This window comes from Fukomys damarensis, unplaced genomic scaffold (genome assembly GCF_012274545.1).
Source record: "Fukomys damarensis isolate Sample0158 unplaced genomic scaffold, DMR_v1.0_HiC HiC_scaffold_25, whole genome shotgun sequence".
Classification (NCBI taxonomy): domain Eukaryota; kingdom Metazoa; phylum Chordata; class Mammalia; order Rodentia; family Bathyergidae; genus Fukomys; species Fukomys damarensis.
Genome location: NW_022900937.1, coordinates 25,471,665 through 25,488,619, shown reverse-complemented (window position 1 = coordinate 25,488,619; position 16,955 = coordinate 25,471,665). Strand labels below are relative to the sequence as shown.

The 16,955-nt window shown below is 45.2% G+C and overlaps 1 protein-coding gene across 3 annotated transcripts in view; it reads right to left on the bottom strand.

The window, feature by feature from the left end:
* Nucleotides 1–1,270: 1,270 nt before the first annotated feature.
* Nucleotides 1,271–16,955, bottom strand: part of Scaper (S-phase cyclin A associated protein in the ER) — a 328,066-nt gene continuing 312,381 nt past the window's right edge. For 2 of the 3 annotated variants that reach the window (XM_010626089.2, XM_010626097.2), the window contains exons 29-31: nt 7,211–7,402; nt 4,746–4,797; nt 1,271–1,631 (exon numbers count right to left, since the gene is read on the bottom strand). In XM_010626089.2, the coding sequence (XP_010624391.1) occupies nt 1,528–1,631; nt 4,746–4,797; nt 7,211–7,402 (348 nt within the window). In that variant the 3' untranslated portion in view covers nt 1,271–1,527. Of the gene's footprint in view, nt 1,632–2,370; nt 2,417–4,745; nt 4,798–7,210; nt 7,403–16,955 lie in introns of all 3 variants that reach the window. The other variant, XM_033756178.1, reaches the window with a different exon arrangement.

Here is a 16,955-nt window from a genome sequence, read left to right as displayed (position 1 = left end):
GGAGAAGGCGGCTGGAGAGGCCGCACCAGAGGTGCTGGTGAGGCCGAACCTGAGCCCGGGGCCGCGTAGTCAAGGCTGAAGAGAAAGCCCGGAACCGGGGGGTGACGATCAGGGCTCCAGCCGGTTCCCCGCTTCCCGCCCGAGTCCCGGTCCCGGTCCCGGTCCCACCCCAACCGCTCGCCTCGCCCGCAGTCTCCTGCCCAGTGCGGTCCCCGAGGACGTATGCGGACCCAGGACCGGGGATCGTGCCGGACCAGGTCGGACCTTCCCTAGTGGTTCCGCGGCTTCCGGGCGCTAGGTGCAGCGGCTGAGTGGTTTATGCTTTCTGGCGAACTCCCGAACACAAAAGGAGAGAGGCCCCCACTGTGGAGGCAGAGCGGGGACCCCTGTGAATATCTCTTGACAGCTTGAGCACCGGGGCCCTCGCCCGGCCTCCTCCTGCCTTAACCTCGGCACCGCGGCCAGGCGACTCCGGGCCGAGTCGCGGACGGGGTCCTATCTGTGCGCACGGGAGGCCTTCGCCTTTTCTCTCTTTTTTTTATTTTTCATTTTTCAGTCAGATCCCACTTTCTCCCAGTCAGAGATGCAGTGCAAAGCAGTCAGCCGCACCGCGATTCCCCGGCCCAGGTGAGTCTGCTCCGCAGAGCGGCGCGGCTCCTGCACCTCCCAGCTCCCTGGATCTCCAGCTTAACAGGTTTTCAGATCAATCCTTCCAGACCGGGTCTTCTTTCCTGGTAATGTTTGATCCTAATCCGACAGAAATTATTACTGATGTCACTCAGTGACCGGTTTAGCCCCGACCTGGGCTTAGGTGGAGCAGATGTGGAAAGGCCGGACCGAGCAAGACAATAATTTAAAATGGCAGGGACTGCTGTTCTACCTGGCATTGCTACTACTCTCGGTGATCTAAAGAAGTCCTCTCGGGGAACCTATGTCTCCATCACTCAACTATTCTGAGAACGATTCGACCGGCGGGTGGGGGGCTCGGGGCTGAGAGGGGGTCTCTGTCCCGAAGGCAGGGCCAGGGCCGCGCTCTGAGCAGCTTCACGAAGCCTAGCACATCAGGAAGCTACAGTGCAGTGCTGTAAACAGCCTGACTCCAAATCCCGGAAAAATCTCAGCGGGCCAACGTTAAATCTTTAGTTAAGATGCGCCAGGAGCTGGAATGAACACTTCTCTTTTGAATTTGTATCACTTTCACACAAAAAGGCAACACGGAAACTAGAATAAGTTATTTTATTACAAGAACAAAACAGACGTGCTAATTTTATTTCTAATTTTTCCGGTATTACAAATGCAAATTATATATTGCCATAAGGTGGAAGTTAACAAACTCCAAAATACTGTTCATGAGTGAAATAAATTCAACTTGCAAAATTATGAAGGACATTGAAGTATCTACAGTCATTATAAATAGTGCGAAGTATATTCCATATCAACATTGGGGGTATAAACAAGGCCAGCGGGTGTCATAAGGGACAGTGGACATATTAACAAAGGTGCTCAAATTCAGAGCAGCTAGCACACTTAATTTTTTTCTTTTTTCAAGAAAAACTGCCTCGCTTCTTCCCAGGCCTGCTGAGGAAATCTGTTAGCCAGCTCAAGATAGTCTTGGGGACCAAGGCATCTTCCTGAGAGGAACAAAGATTAAATAGTTAAATTAAAAAGACACATTCTTTGATTTTTAAAAAATTAAATTTATTTTAATATCTATGAGAACCAGTTGGAGACACACTTCTCATAGATCATCCTTTTTATGTAAATGAGGTGACCTGTCTTGATATTGAATTATTGAAAGTATGAAATACAGAATATATACTTTACACCCCAATGTGCTTCTTTGCACAGATACCAATCCATATGTAAAACACGATGGAAACAACTTGAGGACTCTGGAGTGAGGGAAGGTGTGCAGTGTGAGATGTGACTGTGACCAGAGATGGCACCTAGGGCCACAGGCTGAGCTGAGCCTGAGCTGCCATGCAGCCACACCCAGCCCTCAAATAGTCTGCTTAATGGAAAATGTGTTTAGCTTAAGTATAATGGAAAGCACAGTGTCCCTCAGGGCAGAGGGACTGGGGAGGAGCCCTTGGTGGCTGAGCTCCCCTCCAGCTGAGTTCATGGGGCACAGCTCAGGACATCTGGAGATGTAGTGGGGGCCTCTTCTAAGCAAAAAAGGGACAGATATCAGGGTGCCCGCTGACTGACTATTAGGCATCATCTTTTCTTTAACTGAGTAAAGACAACACGAGCCCTCACTGATGGCTCTCTGGGAGCAAAGCAGAGGCTGCTGCCCATTTGGACAGCAGAGAAGGCAGAGGAGAGGAGGGCAGAGCTGCCCACTACCCTGTTCACAGGGGCAGCTCCTACCTAGGTTGTGCCTCCCAGACAGCCAGCACCTGGTGACTCCTCTTTTCTTGGGAGAAGAAAGTGTAAGAAGAAAAAAAATGTCTGTAAGTCTTCCTGGCACACACACACACACACACACACACACACACACACACACAGACATAAAACCCAGGAAAAAGCCCCAACTGCTGTACAATTAAAAATAAATACATTAGATGACTTTTAAAAGTATTTTCATGTTTGAAATGTAAAAAATTGTTTGGTAATAAGTAACAGCTCATGTTGTCTCCAGGCGTCCTCTAAGAGCTGGGAAGGAGAGGCTATGGCTGAGTCTGGCAGAGCTGGACTGGCATGTGAATCCTGGCCTAGGCCAATGGCACTGGCTGGGGTGTTGGCTTGAATGTCTGAAAAGCTACACAGCTTTCTGTTTACTTTTCTAAGTCAACAAAACAAGGCATTTCTTGTGACATCATAACTTAGATTTATTTCCTGCTACATAGTTTCAAACACCTGCCCACCAGGCAGCATAGCCCTAGGCAGCTCAAAGAGGGGACTTACCCTTGGGAGTGGGCCTTGAATGCCATTTTAAGCACAATCAAGCTAATGAGGAATTGGGGAACATCTGGACCAGGATGTTACTCAGAGATGCTGCTGCAACAGTCAAAGACAAAACTGTATTTCTCAACCTTAGTCTGGGATCACAATATTTGAAAAGTAAAAGCTTGAAATTGTAAATTTCTATTTCAGATTAGAGGAAATGCCTCAACAGGGAAAAATCTGCACACACCCCCATACTGAGGACTGAACCTAGGGCCTCTGTGCTGAGCTACAACCCCTGGCCCTTCACGTTTAAAATTTTTTATTTTATTAGTACAAATGAAGTTTACATTCATCTTGGGGAAAGGGCACGTGCTCCTAACACAGATGCATTCTTTTTTAATCACTTTCCCTTTCCCACCCATTTCCCTCCTTCTGTCTTTAGACCACTCTTTCCCCTTTCTATTCTTATTATTCTTCTTGGTCATGTTTATGACATAGAATACTCACACTCATTGTGGGTGTCTGGTATTTGTACTTGGTGTCTGTATGACACATTTTAAATCTTCTTACTGCCTTTTCTGCTCCCCCTATCCTTCAGTCTCCTGGACCCTTTCCCATTTTCAGAAGCTCTATCTCCTGTTTCCCTCTATCCATCCTTTACTTTGCCTTTTGTTTGTACTTTGCTTTACTCAAATGAGAAATGCCATTCTTTAAACTTATGTGTTTGATTTCACTCAACATTATATTTTCCAGAGGCATCCACTGTTCTACAAATGTCTCACATTTATCCTTCTTTATAGCCAAATGGTACTCCGCTGTGCATAAATATCACATTTCTTTATCCATTTGTCTGCTGATGGACATACAAGCTACTTCCAGGATTTAGCTATTATGAATTGTGCTGATATAAACATTGTTATAGACATATCGTTGTGCATGATGTCTTTAGTTCTTTGGGGAAGATACCTAGGAGGGGAATATCTGGGTCAAATGGAATTTCTAAACTTAGTTTTTTGAGGAATCTCCATCCTGATTTCCATAGTGATTGTACTACTTTATACTTCCATCAACAACACAGGAAAGTTCTTTTTTCACTGCAGTCTTGTCAGCATTTGTTATTCTTTGTCTTCTCGATGATGGTCATTCTTTCTGGTGTAAAATGAAATCTTAGTGTTGTTTAAATAGCCAGACATGGAAGACTTTTTCATGTTTTCTGCCTGTTTGTTCTTCTGTAAAAATGTCTGTTCTTTCACTTGCCCATTTCTTGAGTGGGCCTTTTCTTTTGGGTGATCTATGTTTTTTGAGTTCTTTATATATTTTAGATAAATTAAAAAAAATTTTTTTTGAGACAGAGTCTCACTAAGTCACTAAATTGCCCAGGCTGGATTCAAACTGTCAGTCCTCCTACCTCAGACTCCAAAAATGCTGGGATTACAAGTCTGTGCAACCATGCTTGGTTAAAACAATTATTTTCAATAAAAAGTTCAAATACTTGAATTTAGGGAGGAAATTTGGGCTATTATTAAAGTTTTTAATCTGAACATGGATAGGGGACTAAACCTTTTTTTCAGCGTTGGTATGAGTGCCACAGGCTAATGTCCATGACCTGCCACCCTCTGCACTCCAGAGCAGCTCCTAATGATTATGCACCTCTGCTCTGACCTGCATGAAGTTGGAGCACAAAGAAGGTCTGTGCTTTTCTTCACTGACACTGACTTCTCTGTACATTCAGATGCATTTGTGCTTCAGGGCAAAAATGAAAGAAACATGAATTTCTCTAATGCTTCACAAAGGGCGGATACAAACATGTGCATTTGGCTATGAAAGACGCAGAGTCCACTTTCCTGGAGACCTACCTCTGGGCTGGTGCAGCTGGGGCTCCGCCTGGCTCGGTGTCTGTGCGAAGTCCTGTGTGGGAAGAGAGGTGTTTCATGGCATCTCTGAACAGAGCGCTTCTCTGAAGGGGTGGTAAATCCCCGGATCCACCAACCACTGTGCATGCATAATCTGGAGCCCAGGTATGAAAGCTGAAGAAAGTGGTGTTACGGAGCTCGGGATCTCATGTATTTCATAAAGCAAACAACTTGCTAAATATCACCAGAGCCAGGTTGCTTTGTACTTTTGAAACTAAAACTTTATTTTGTACCTAATAAAACCAAAGCTGAAGCTAAATTTACTATCTTAAACTAACAAGACTTTTAAGATTCTGAAAAAGTATAACAGCCTATAATAAAGATTACAGGTTTTTTGCTGCTAAATCTTAAAGACTGATAGTTTTACTTTTACATGGAAATTGAAAAATGTAGTAAACAATATATAAATGTTCAGAAATCTATGCCAAACCATCAGGTCCTGTTTTAGTACCATTTGCTATTGAATATTAATAATTTAATAAATGGGGACCTTGAAGAACTAAATATAAAGTAAAATCCAATGTGTATTCCCTTGACCACAATTTTTTTTTTTTGGTACCGGGGATTGAACTCGGGTCTTTGCGCTTGCAAGGCAGGCCACCGAACCACTGAGCTAAATCCCCGGCCTGACCACAATTATTTATAGGAAAAAAAACCTTGATTTAACATCACTGATCTAACATACTATCCCAAGTAGGCAATGTCAGAAATTTCTGTAGGATTTACATATTAATTTTTTTTTGGAATGGAGGAAGGGAGATTTAGAAGTACTTTGGGTCATTAGCGGATGAAAACAGGAGTTTGCATGTTTATAAGTTGTTTTCTGAGTCTTTGAAGTCATAAGGACCCATGCTCGTTTGGATGAGAACTGGTCTCTGGCTCAACACCACTGATCTTCTTTGCCTGTGCCATATGAGCTGAACCACCTCTGCCTTGCTTCTCACCCACAGGGCTCACTGCCTCTGATGTGCTATGGGTTTTACTTTTTTTGTTGATGTTTAGTGAACGATCTGTAACAGGTTATCTTGTTTCATTCACTGTTGTAGTTCTAGTGCCTTGCCTGGTGTCCAAGCACTGTACACACTCAAAAAATTACCTGCTGAATGCAAAGATGAGCAATCTGAATGGAAAAGATCATGGTCTTCAGATTTTCTATAATGTCTTTCTATTTATTTCAATACTAAGACTATAAGAATACATGAAGAACCCTGTGTTGATATGATGGTTATATACTACAAGATTTATGAAGATTTTAATTTATTATGAGACAGTTTGGAAACTCATACTCGTAGATCCGAATATCTGATTTGAAACATTTTTAGAAAATGAAACCCAGATTTAAATGTAGCAACTAGGCTGAAAACAAAACATGTCTATATATGGTTGATGTGGCTGATTTATTAATTAATCATCTAATAGAGAGTAGTGTAGTAAACATGAACTACTAACTGTCTAAGGTAAAGAGGCTTGGATTCTGTCTTGCTGTCCTCTCTCTGCTCCCAGCTGGGCGTGGTCACACTCGAGACAGTGCCGGATGCTGAGGAGGCCCAGCCTGGGAAGGGACAATGCTACGCAGGACCCTGCTTTCTGTTTCACTATTACGAAGAACAGAAAGCACAGTCTATCGACCATAAGTGTCAAGAGGTAAAAAGAGTTATTTTATGGTAGAACATGTGAAAGAAAATGGGAAATTTTTAGAAAATAAAGATCTACAATGACAAAAAATTAGTTAACAGATGTTAAAGAATAATCAACTTGGTTTTTCTATTGTGTTGACTGAATTTAGTTTTGGCATTAATTTGCTACAGCACTAATTCTGATGCCAGTCCTGTAGAGTTTAACTGAATCAGAAAAACATAAGGCTGTTAGTATCATTTTCTAATGAACAGTAATAATTTAATACATGGAAACCTTGAAGAATCATTTTATAAAGTACTTAAAAAGTTTTAGGTTTTTAAAAATAAAAGCAATGTAACAACCCCCAACATGCATATACATATATGAAAATCTTATTTAAGAATTTACAAATAAACTGAAATTTAATAGATTTTTTTCAGCAATTATTGCCCCTTCCTATAAATTAGACTAAAAGCAAGATAAATGTAGGAGCCAAAGCCCTGAAGTCTGGTGCTCTCTGAAATACATATTTGAATGCAGGTTTCTATTTCATTAACAGTAACAGCTTCCTTTCTTTGAAGGCAGAAAGTATATAACACTCAACCTCAGTTCTATGAGTGGTATTTTAGGAACTACTCTGATACCGCAGAAATTAAGTTTTAAGCACAGAAATAGATGAAGTTTTAAAGTAGTGTAAGGGGCCCGAGTGATAAGCTGGTTCACTTTTACTTTGTTTTCAGTGGCATTTGTTCATACACACAGCCAGAGAACAGGGTGTAGCTAGGGGTTACCTGGATGAACGAGGCCAGGAGGACGCAGCTCATCTCCTGCTCCAGGATGACCTTGTTCTGGAGGTTGTTGTAGCAGGCAGCGATCAATGAAGGGAACAGTACTTTGATGAGCCTCGGGTCACTGAAGTACTGGAAGGGCAGCTGGCACAGCTTCTGCAGCACCGTGGGGTGGCGGCCTGACTGCACGATCACCTAGAACAGAGGGCGTCAGAACCACGGAGCACAGTGCCAGGGTGTAAGGAAGAGGCCCTGGTTTCTACTGAAGCTTACTGAATTACATTTGCACAGAGCAGAAAATAAAGATAAATTATTTCCCAGTGTATTTTGGAAAATACTCCAAAACCTGCATAGATATTTAAAAATTATTATAATCCATGAAAGATGCAGCTTCCAACTCAGAATCCATAGGACTTTATTAATAAAGCACGGCAGCTGGGTCCTTAAACCTGCAGAGAGCTCCCTGGCCCTGCCCACTGGAGCCCTCCCATGGACCCTCACTAGATGCCCTGCATGCAGACATATCGATTCCGTATGTAGGCCAGGCATGGAAAGAAAAGGGTCTGAATGGGAACATAGTTTCAGCCAGCACAGGCTCCAAAGACCCTTCCTCCAATCCATACTCCTTATCTTTGTTTCCATCAGTGCCATTGAATCTAAAAGGAGAATTGTTTAGATAAATGAGACCGTTGTCTTGAAACAGTCTAGGTTTACAACTGTGTACGTTTTAAGAAATAGAGCAATGCAATTAATGGGCTTGCAGGGAAGCCTTCCTAATTTACTCCCGAGGCCTACATGATAAACTAAAAATGCCAGAATCAGATCTGTTTCGAGTAACTTTGATTAGACAGTTCTAATACGAAAGAGCTGGGTGACCCAAAGCCCACTTCATGCCACAGGAAGAAGCTCTAAGAAGGTTGGGAACACTGTAAAACCCAAGGTCAGGTCTGTAAATTATACTTGGAAAAACACAATTTTACAGGTACACACCCAGACAGGACTGCATTCAAATTAAAACCAGAAGGACAGAATGAAATAGCAGAGGCAGGAGAAACGTAAATTACAGGGATTTACAAGTTTTCAAAGTACTTTTAACAATACTTTAAGAACACACTTTCTGATGATAATGCAGTTTGGTTTAAGAACAAAATCAACAAAGTAATAGTTCACATATTTTTGTTCAATAGCTAAAATGACATCAAAAACCTTTAGAGAATGTTGATAGGGACTTGTTAATACCTTCAAATCCAAAAGGAATTTTAAAGACTTGCACTATGTGACAATTCTTCACATGGTTATGTGCTGCTATTTCTGACAGGGCTGAAAAAAATATGCCTATCACTTTATTGATAAAGCATTGACTTAGATCTTTAATTACCAGCTATGCAGTTTGCAGTTTGTCAGGCAGCCAAATGGTCAGCACATTAGAATTTATAATGACACTACTATTAGAAGTCTTTTTTTCTCTCTTTGGACAAAAATTAAGAACACCTTTTTCCTTCAAAATTTCATTGTTAAAATGCTATTATTGGAAGGTTTGCTAACTGAAAAATCAAAACTGCCCAATCTGGCTGGCACAGGTGTGTTATTAACTCAAAGATGTCATTCCTGTGCTCACTTCAGCAGCATATACAAAGATGTCATTCCTGGCTCCTAGTAAACCAGTGTGGAATGTGAGAATGTGTCATCAGAACTTCCTCTCTTGGTCTCTGGAAGTAGAGCCTGTAGGGGCTTGTGAATCCCTTCAAAGAACAGAGCAGATTGTCTGCTGCCTGTTTACAGGGTGAGTTTATCAAGATCCCCAGCAGCATAGTGAGACAACTGGGAGAAGATGCAAAGGGATGGAGGCAGTTTGGCTGGCTTGGGCTAAGAAGTTCCACTCATAGGCCCACTCCGACAAGACTGAACCAGGCTGCACAGAGGAGTCCACAAGGGCTGGGAACAGCCTACCCACCCCAGGTGTGGCTGTGAACCAGGGTGAGACATCCAGTTGATAATGTCTTCCTAACCACATTTCAGACCTTGTGGGGAAATGGGATGAAGAGGTCTAGGGAGGGGCTATCCTGTAGCAGTGAGAGTTGGGGGCTAATTCAGATGGGTTTGTGGAAAAGGAGGCAGGTAGATGTATGTCATGAGCATGAGCCTGACGTCAGCTGAATAAGCTAAGCACCTCCCTTTGGGGCAGTAGCTGGGAATGGAGACATCCTGACTTTGAAGTCAGGGCTTTGAGTGACTATCAGGAGAAAGTTGTCTGAGGGGCTTCTGACAGGGGTGGGGTGGGTGGGTGAGGCCAGCTCAGCTTCATTCTATCTGGCTATTCCCTACCTGGCCATGGCTGATCAGATGTCATCTTGGTCTGCTTAAGCTTTCCCAACTCAGTAGGAAGTTAGTGGTCCTCCAGGACTCTGAGGCTCTCTGAATGCCATGTGCATAGTGAATTGTCTCAGACTTGGAATATGGTATGTTGTTTCACTGCTTTCCTGATGGGGCTGTGAGTCATTCCCTGCAGCTGGTCTGTCACATCTGTCCAAAGACAGGAGCTCTTAGCAGGCACTGCCGAGCCTGGCCTGGGCACCTGCCTTACTTTTAAGGCCAATGTAACACACAGGGACTCCATAGAACTTCCTTGTGGTGAGGGAAGCCTACTGTGTCTGTTAGTGGTGGCTATATCATCAGCTAGAAGCAGCAAGTTGGGAGCAGGAATGGCTCAGGCATCATGAGAAACAGCCTTTTAGACATAGTGGACATTTTTAGATGCACAGCAGGGCTCCAAGGAGCTAAGGGAATTTCCAGAAACACTGGTATCAGAAAGGAATCAGAATGGGCCTGGCCCTGTGGTGCAGCTGTAAATGTGGGACCAGCAGGACAAGAGGGACAGTGGGCACCTACCTGTCTACCATGAGTTGAGTGGGCCCAGCAAGTTGCTTGGTTGCTCTGGCTTTTAAGGTAGTCAATTTTAAAAAGTAAACTTTTATTCACATAATACACCCACTAAGTGAAAAACTCAATTTCATAGGGTGAACAGAGCAGTGTTACATGCATCCTGATAAAGACATTATGATTTAAAAATGCTGGATCTTTTCTCTTTTGGTACTGGGAATCAAACTTGGGTCCTTGCGCTTGCAAGGTAGGCAGCAGAATCACTGAGCTAAGTCCCCAGCCCTGCTGGATCTTTAAATATATTCCTTCTCACTGAAAATTAGACTCCTAGGTTCTGAATTTGAAAAATATCTGATGGAAATGATTTGACTATACCAGGCAATGCCTCCCAGGGAGGGGGAGGGAAGAGGACAGCCCTGATGCTCTCTGGCCTTCTAAGCACAGGCCAGGTGCCTCCTCCATGTGGGCTGCACAGGTGAGCGGTCAGGGAGGGGCAGAAGGAGGGACACAGACCCAATGACCTCTCCTCCTCCTTTTTTGGAACTGTTGATCATTTTGGAAACTGGCTTTAGAAAAGGAGGCCTGCACCCTGGTGACGTGCTACAACCAGGTAGAGAGAGGGCCAGAAAGATACGGCTGCTGGGAAGAAAAATTTCTGTCATTCAAAAAGAGGAACCTGAGCACATTGATGGGCACACTGATTCTCAGCTACAACTGTAGTGTGCCAACATGACAACATCAGCAGATATTTCCTGAGTCTCCTATGCCAAGGGCAACTTTTTTTTTAACCTAGAGCCTGTGCACTGAATTACATCCCAAGCCCTTTTTTATTTATTTTGAGGTAGGGTCTTACTAAATCACTGAATTGCCCAAGGTGGGCTTGAACTTGTGATCCTCCTGGCTAAGCCTCTAACACAGCCAAGTCTAAGGCACAGCCCCGATTTCTTGCCACTAGGCATGGTGGTGTCTGTCATAATGGCAGGTTATCATATCACCAGCCTGGTGCACCTCAGAAAGGCTTTTCCTGGGCAAATGTCTCTCAGTGGTCACATGGTGGGAAGTTCCAGGTTTGAGTGCTGGCCTCAGGTAGCCACAGGCTTTGGTCTGGCTCTACCCCTGACCTAGGGTCACTTTAAAGATTTGAGCCCCAGTGTTCTTTCTGTAAATGTGATGGCTGAAGGCCTTCAAGGGTCAGAGGAAGATCCCAGGAAGCACTGTGTGTGACTATGTAGTATAGAACACCAGTCATGCGTGCTTGGTTAAGTGTCCCTCCCTAGCCCTGTGTTCTGAACAAATCTCTCCTGCTGGGCTGCAGGGAGCAGAAGACCCTCCCAAGCTGGGGCCCAGTGAATGTTTTTTCCTAACCCTGCTGTCTCTGTGGGGCAGGGCTCTGGCGGGGCAGGACCTGCTCTCTGGCTGGGACTTGTTAACAAGATTCATGGCACAGGGAAGCTATTGCTCATTCCTCCTGGCCCTGCCCACATGGACAAAGCTATGCAAACAGTGCTGGGGTGCCAGCCAGGATCTGGTGGTAGCCAAGTAGGAAACGCATCCTGACAGCTCTGAAAAGAAAATCCCAGCATAAGCACGAGTCAAGAAACAGGTAGAGTGGTACAAAGACAGAAGCTCAGCTTGCTGGGTGTGAGTGCGTTTAGACGCTGTGATATGAGTGTGCCAGCCAGAAAGAGGGAATTGGCTGGGGTAGGACCTAATTCATACTAGGATGAGACACCCTCAAAGAACTCCATGACACCCTCAAGCCCAGGTCTTCCCAGGCAGCAGAGAGATGGCTTTTCCTTTTCAACTCAAAGACATTACATTTAATAGCACCTATTAATTTTATACAGCTTCATTCTCAGTTTCAGGAAGGCAGAAACTACTACCCTTGTCACAAGTCCCCTCCATTCCTCTGTGGGAGGGTGAGGCACAGAGGAGCCCTCAGAGCTTCTGGAGTGAAGGATGAAAAATGACAGAGGCCCCAGCTGACAAAATCCTTTAGTGGTTTGGGGGATCACACACATGAAGGCCTCCGTCCTGTCTACATCCTGTGTCTGATTTCTGTGCAGCAAGTCCCTGAACAATGGCTTTTGTGAGGTGCTGTCTCCTCTAGAAGGAAGATGAGAATTGGGGTTCTTAGGGTCCTGGGGACCAACACGGGTCCCTGACCTGTTAGAAGAGAGGTCTGGAAAAGATAACCCCTCGTCTTGTGAGTGTTGGTGACATTGGCATCTCAGGTGGTGTGACTTCCATGACACCACACTGCCAGGACCTCATGACATCCAGTATTGCTGAGAGCCCATCATTGGCATAGACTGCTCAGGAAGTACCAGGGCCCCTTGCTACCAACATCCACTGAATGGCTAAGCACTGAGGGGACAGAGAGGAAAGACTACACTCTTATAGGAGGAAGCAGTGCTTAGGAGTTCAGACAACTCATTTCAGGTCCCCAGCCAGAACTGGTGGAACTGAGCCTGGAAACTCTCCCAACTCTGCATCCTGGTTTCCTCTCAGGTCTAATGTGACCTAGGTAGAGGGGCTCCCTGTCCCCCAGGCCTAAGCTGACTCCCATGACTACTTCTTACAGGGTGCTACTGGCACAGATGAAGACGAGGCTGACAACTCTGAGCGGACAAACCAACCAACAACATACACACCTAACACAGAGGGCCTTTCTTCAAAAACACATAGTCTTCTTCACTTGATATCAAATAACCTGTCCTGGGCTCTGTGCTGAGCTGTGCCCAGGGTTTGTCTCACAAGATTGGATATAAGAATGTAAGAGGGAGAAATGGGTTGGAGTGGCTTCCTGAGTGAACTATGTAGCATGCGAACACTGAAGAGCACCTGGCTGCAGATGGCCATGGTCAGCTGCCCCTAGTGGGTTCTGAGTGCCTACAGACCTGGCCTTCTGTGCACATATGGGGGATTTAAGTATATTGTAATGAACACTTTCTTGCTGTCTTTAAATCAAAACAATCATACTTTGTCATTGGAAGCTGCAGTACCTTCTTCCCAGGTGCTTCTGAGGCACAAGGCATGTACTGGGCCTGTCCATTGTGGCAAGTCCTCGGAGTGACTTCAGGGCCCGACTCGCATTGTCTACCCTTTAAGGTCTGCAGTCACTGATGGGTGAGTGCTTTTCTGCATCTGAGCACCTTTACTAAAACCATCATTGTCTTGTGCTTTTTATTCTGCTAACAATATGCAGTTTGTGAGGGTGCTGTGGCCACCACCACATGTGTCAAGACTGACATGCTTTCCTGGAATTCTTGACTTGGTAAACTTGTGACAAATCTGGTAGTTCAAACAGGGATCTGACATCTTTCATCAGTGTGTGTGGCTGCTCTTGTGGCTTCTGAGCTACTGAGAACAAACCCCTGCCATAAGATCTGTGATTGTTCTGTTGAAAGAGAGTACTCATTAAGCATCCAGCCTCTGGCTTTCAATTTTTGAAGCAAATACTCTTATATAAAATATATTTATGCTGGGTTTGGTGGTACACAACTATAGTCCCAGCACTCTCATAGGCTAAGGCAGGAGGATTGCAAGTTCAAGCCCAACATGGGCAACTTAGTGACTTGTTGATTCCTGTCTCAAAATTTAAAAAAAGGGCTGGGAATGTAGCTCACTGTGAAGGCCCTGGGTTCAGTCCCCAGTCTCTCTCTCTCTCTCTCTCTCTCTCTCTCTCTCACACACACACACACACACACACACACACACACACACACACACAATGTACACATATATATGTAAAAGGGATAAAAGGGAAAGTGGAAGCAGGGTACTGAGGGATCCTAAATCTGGTCTAGAAGCGTAATATGGAGAGTTTGCAGGTTCCCATCTGTTAGGAGAGTGTCTGGTTAGGCCCAGAGTCATCACATTATGTAAACGACTCTCCTCTCCCCAGGGAGGCCCCATCCTCTGGCGGTGACCACTTGGAATGCAGCCATGGCTAAGGAAGGAGCCAGTACCCTGTAAGCAGAAATCTTCTTTCCAATGTTCAGCATTCACTGAGCTTGGATTCTTACCAGCGGGGCAAAGGCTCTGACAAGCAAGGCTGCCTGCTCTCCTAGCGTGTATCCCTGCCCGCAGGGACAGAGCTATTACAGGAGAGTTACGCAAGCCCTGGCACAGTCTAACAATTCCATTGCAGATGAGTCCTGTGAAACTGGGCTTCTGGCCCCTAGTATATTGGAATCAGCAAAGCAGAAAGGAGACTGGAAGTAAACTGGTAAGTTGATGCGAGGAAGAAACAGAAGCTGACACAAAGGAGTCTAGGGTGAGAACAAAAATTCTTTCAAGCAGAAAAGAGTTTAGAGTTGCTTGGACCCACTCTACTTTTCCAGTTGATTCTGAGAGCATGGCTGTACTGTACTAAAATGTCTTATTAATTATAATCAGTTACCTGGTTTTAGAAAGCTCTGTGTTTTGTGTTAATTAGTTTTTTCCCCCAGAAGACTCTCTGGCAAGATTTTAAGTCCTTATGTCCTTGGGACCTCAGCCCCACATCTGTCATTGTCTAGAAGACAGGACCTCAACTGGCCTCATTCCTGATACTGAAGAGTTGTTTAGGCTCTCTCCAGGGTACATGCTGTATGAGGGCAGTACTGTCTGTCCCTTTCTTCACTGCTGTGTGACCAGCATGTATCTCAGGATCTGGTGCAGTGCTTGCTCAATGAAATGCCACTGTCTGGGGACTGAATGAGAGAATGAGATTTGTTTGGTGCCCACACTGGGTTCCACCATGCTAGAACCTAGGGCCTATTCATCCCAGGGCTTCCCAGGCCCTCAGACAATGCTGTCTCTGAATTTATAAGAACAGCGATCTGGGTTTTTTGGCCAGGCCCTCTCTGTTCCACTGGCTTCCTGGCAAATGGTGCAGGAAGCCAAGATGGGTGGGGTGACCTCTCTCAGTCTATCCTGAATGCAGGTCTGTCCAACCTGGAGCCAAGACATCTGTAAGCCAGGGTGGCAGGTGAGTGAGGTGCAGAGCACACAGAAATGAATACAAATGGTTAAATTGCACTAGGGTAAATTCTCTGGCCTAAGAATTTCTAATTTTTTTTTCTTCTTCTCGACAGAGACAAGATGTCCTCAACAGAGGGACCAGAATAGGTGTCTAGACATCTAAAATCATTAAAAGAGACAACTGAAAGTCTGTAAATTGCTGGAACAATATATACATACAGACACACACACACACACACACACACACAGAGCAGAAACAAAGTTGTCTTTGCATCCCTCTCTGCAGACTTGCTACAGCATGGGAGTCAGGTGGCGACCGCCTCACCAAGTGTGTCACCCTGGAGCCTACAGCATCAGAGCAATATGACAGGACAGTACTTGAAGCAGTGACTTCTCTACATCATATGAAGAAACTAGCACACTCCAAACATGCACAGGTTCTTTAATCTTAGGAGAAAAACTTGAAGCATCTGTGTGTGTGTGTGTATTCAAAATTGGAGCAAAGAAATAAATGTCCCCTCGGCTAGTGCTGCAAACAACTCTCCTTTCACATGATGTGGTTTTGAGGCTGAGATCCACACAGAGATCTTGCAGATGTGGGAGGAGGCCTTGGAGTGGCTGCCTCCTCCTGGTGGACACAGTGTCCAACACAGCAGAACATCAGGAAAAGGAGCTGACAGAGGGTGGAAAAGCAGCAGGGAGATGCTGCAGCAGTGGTAGGTAGAAGGCTTGGAAACCAGGTGATCCCACAGGGACAGCCCTCTCCTCAAGCAGGGAGAGGTGAGTGGCTGTCCTGCTGTGTCTGCCCAGGGAAACTGAGTAGAAGCCCTGAGCAACCTGCTGTAAAAAAGAGCTGTGTGCAGGCTCCCTCACTCCACTCCTGCAGGGGGAGCACTTCTGAACCAGGGCAGTGGCTTGCAGAGCTAGGCTCCAATGTGCAAGTCTGGTGCCCATCATGTTTTCTCCACATCCTGGAGAAAACTCAGACATGTTTTGTCATGCCCTCCTCCTGACAATAACACTCGGGCTTCTCACCTGGAGAATAAGCCTCAAGTCCTGGGGCTGACCTGGCCCTACCTGCCCACATGTCTCAGGTCCTGTTTCTCCCTCTTGTGCTAGGCTCCAGTTGGAACAAACTGTCTAGAGCCCTGCACCCACCAGGTCATCTTTCGTCAAGGTGCCTTTGCTGTACTCTTCCTCAGACCTGTGGCATGGTTCCCACCTGGTTACCCAGGAAGTCTCTCTGTCCATATTCAGGTGTCAGAGTCTGCACCACCTCCAGCATAAAACGTTTTCTTTCTTTTTGTTTTTGTTTTTGTTTTTTGAGACAGGGTCTCACTATGTAGTTGAGACTGACCTGGAACTCACTATGTAGACCAGGCTGGTCTCGAACTCATAGCAATCCTCCTGCCTCAGCCTTCCTAACCCAAGTGCTGGGATTATAGGTGCGTGCCACCACGCCCGGCTATAAAAACATTTTCAAAAGGAGCCTCTAGCACACAGCCAGGCTTGTAATTGTCTGTTTTCCCCTCACTTCAGCAATATAAGGGTGGGGGCTTTGTCTGCTTTCTTTCACTGTGCCAGGTGTCTAGAACAATATGGGGTTTCTCTCCAAGATGACGGCTCCTGCCCAAGCAGGGACTTCACAGGACAAGGCTGGAGGTGTTCATCACCTCCTCTTTCAGCACTGCTGACACAATATGACCAGTTGGTGAGTGAGAGCAGGAGTGATCAGTGAATGCTTGTATAGAAACAAAGCTCATGGTACTGGCCTTCCCCAAGAGCAAATCCCCTCCAACCTCTGTGCTGGAGTCTCCTTCCTTCTCTAACATTGTCCATTCTGTGAGAAGCAGTTACTGTTTAAAAGAAGCACCAAAAAAAAAAAAAAAAAAAACCGGGC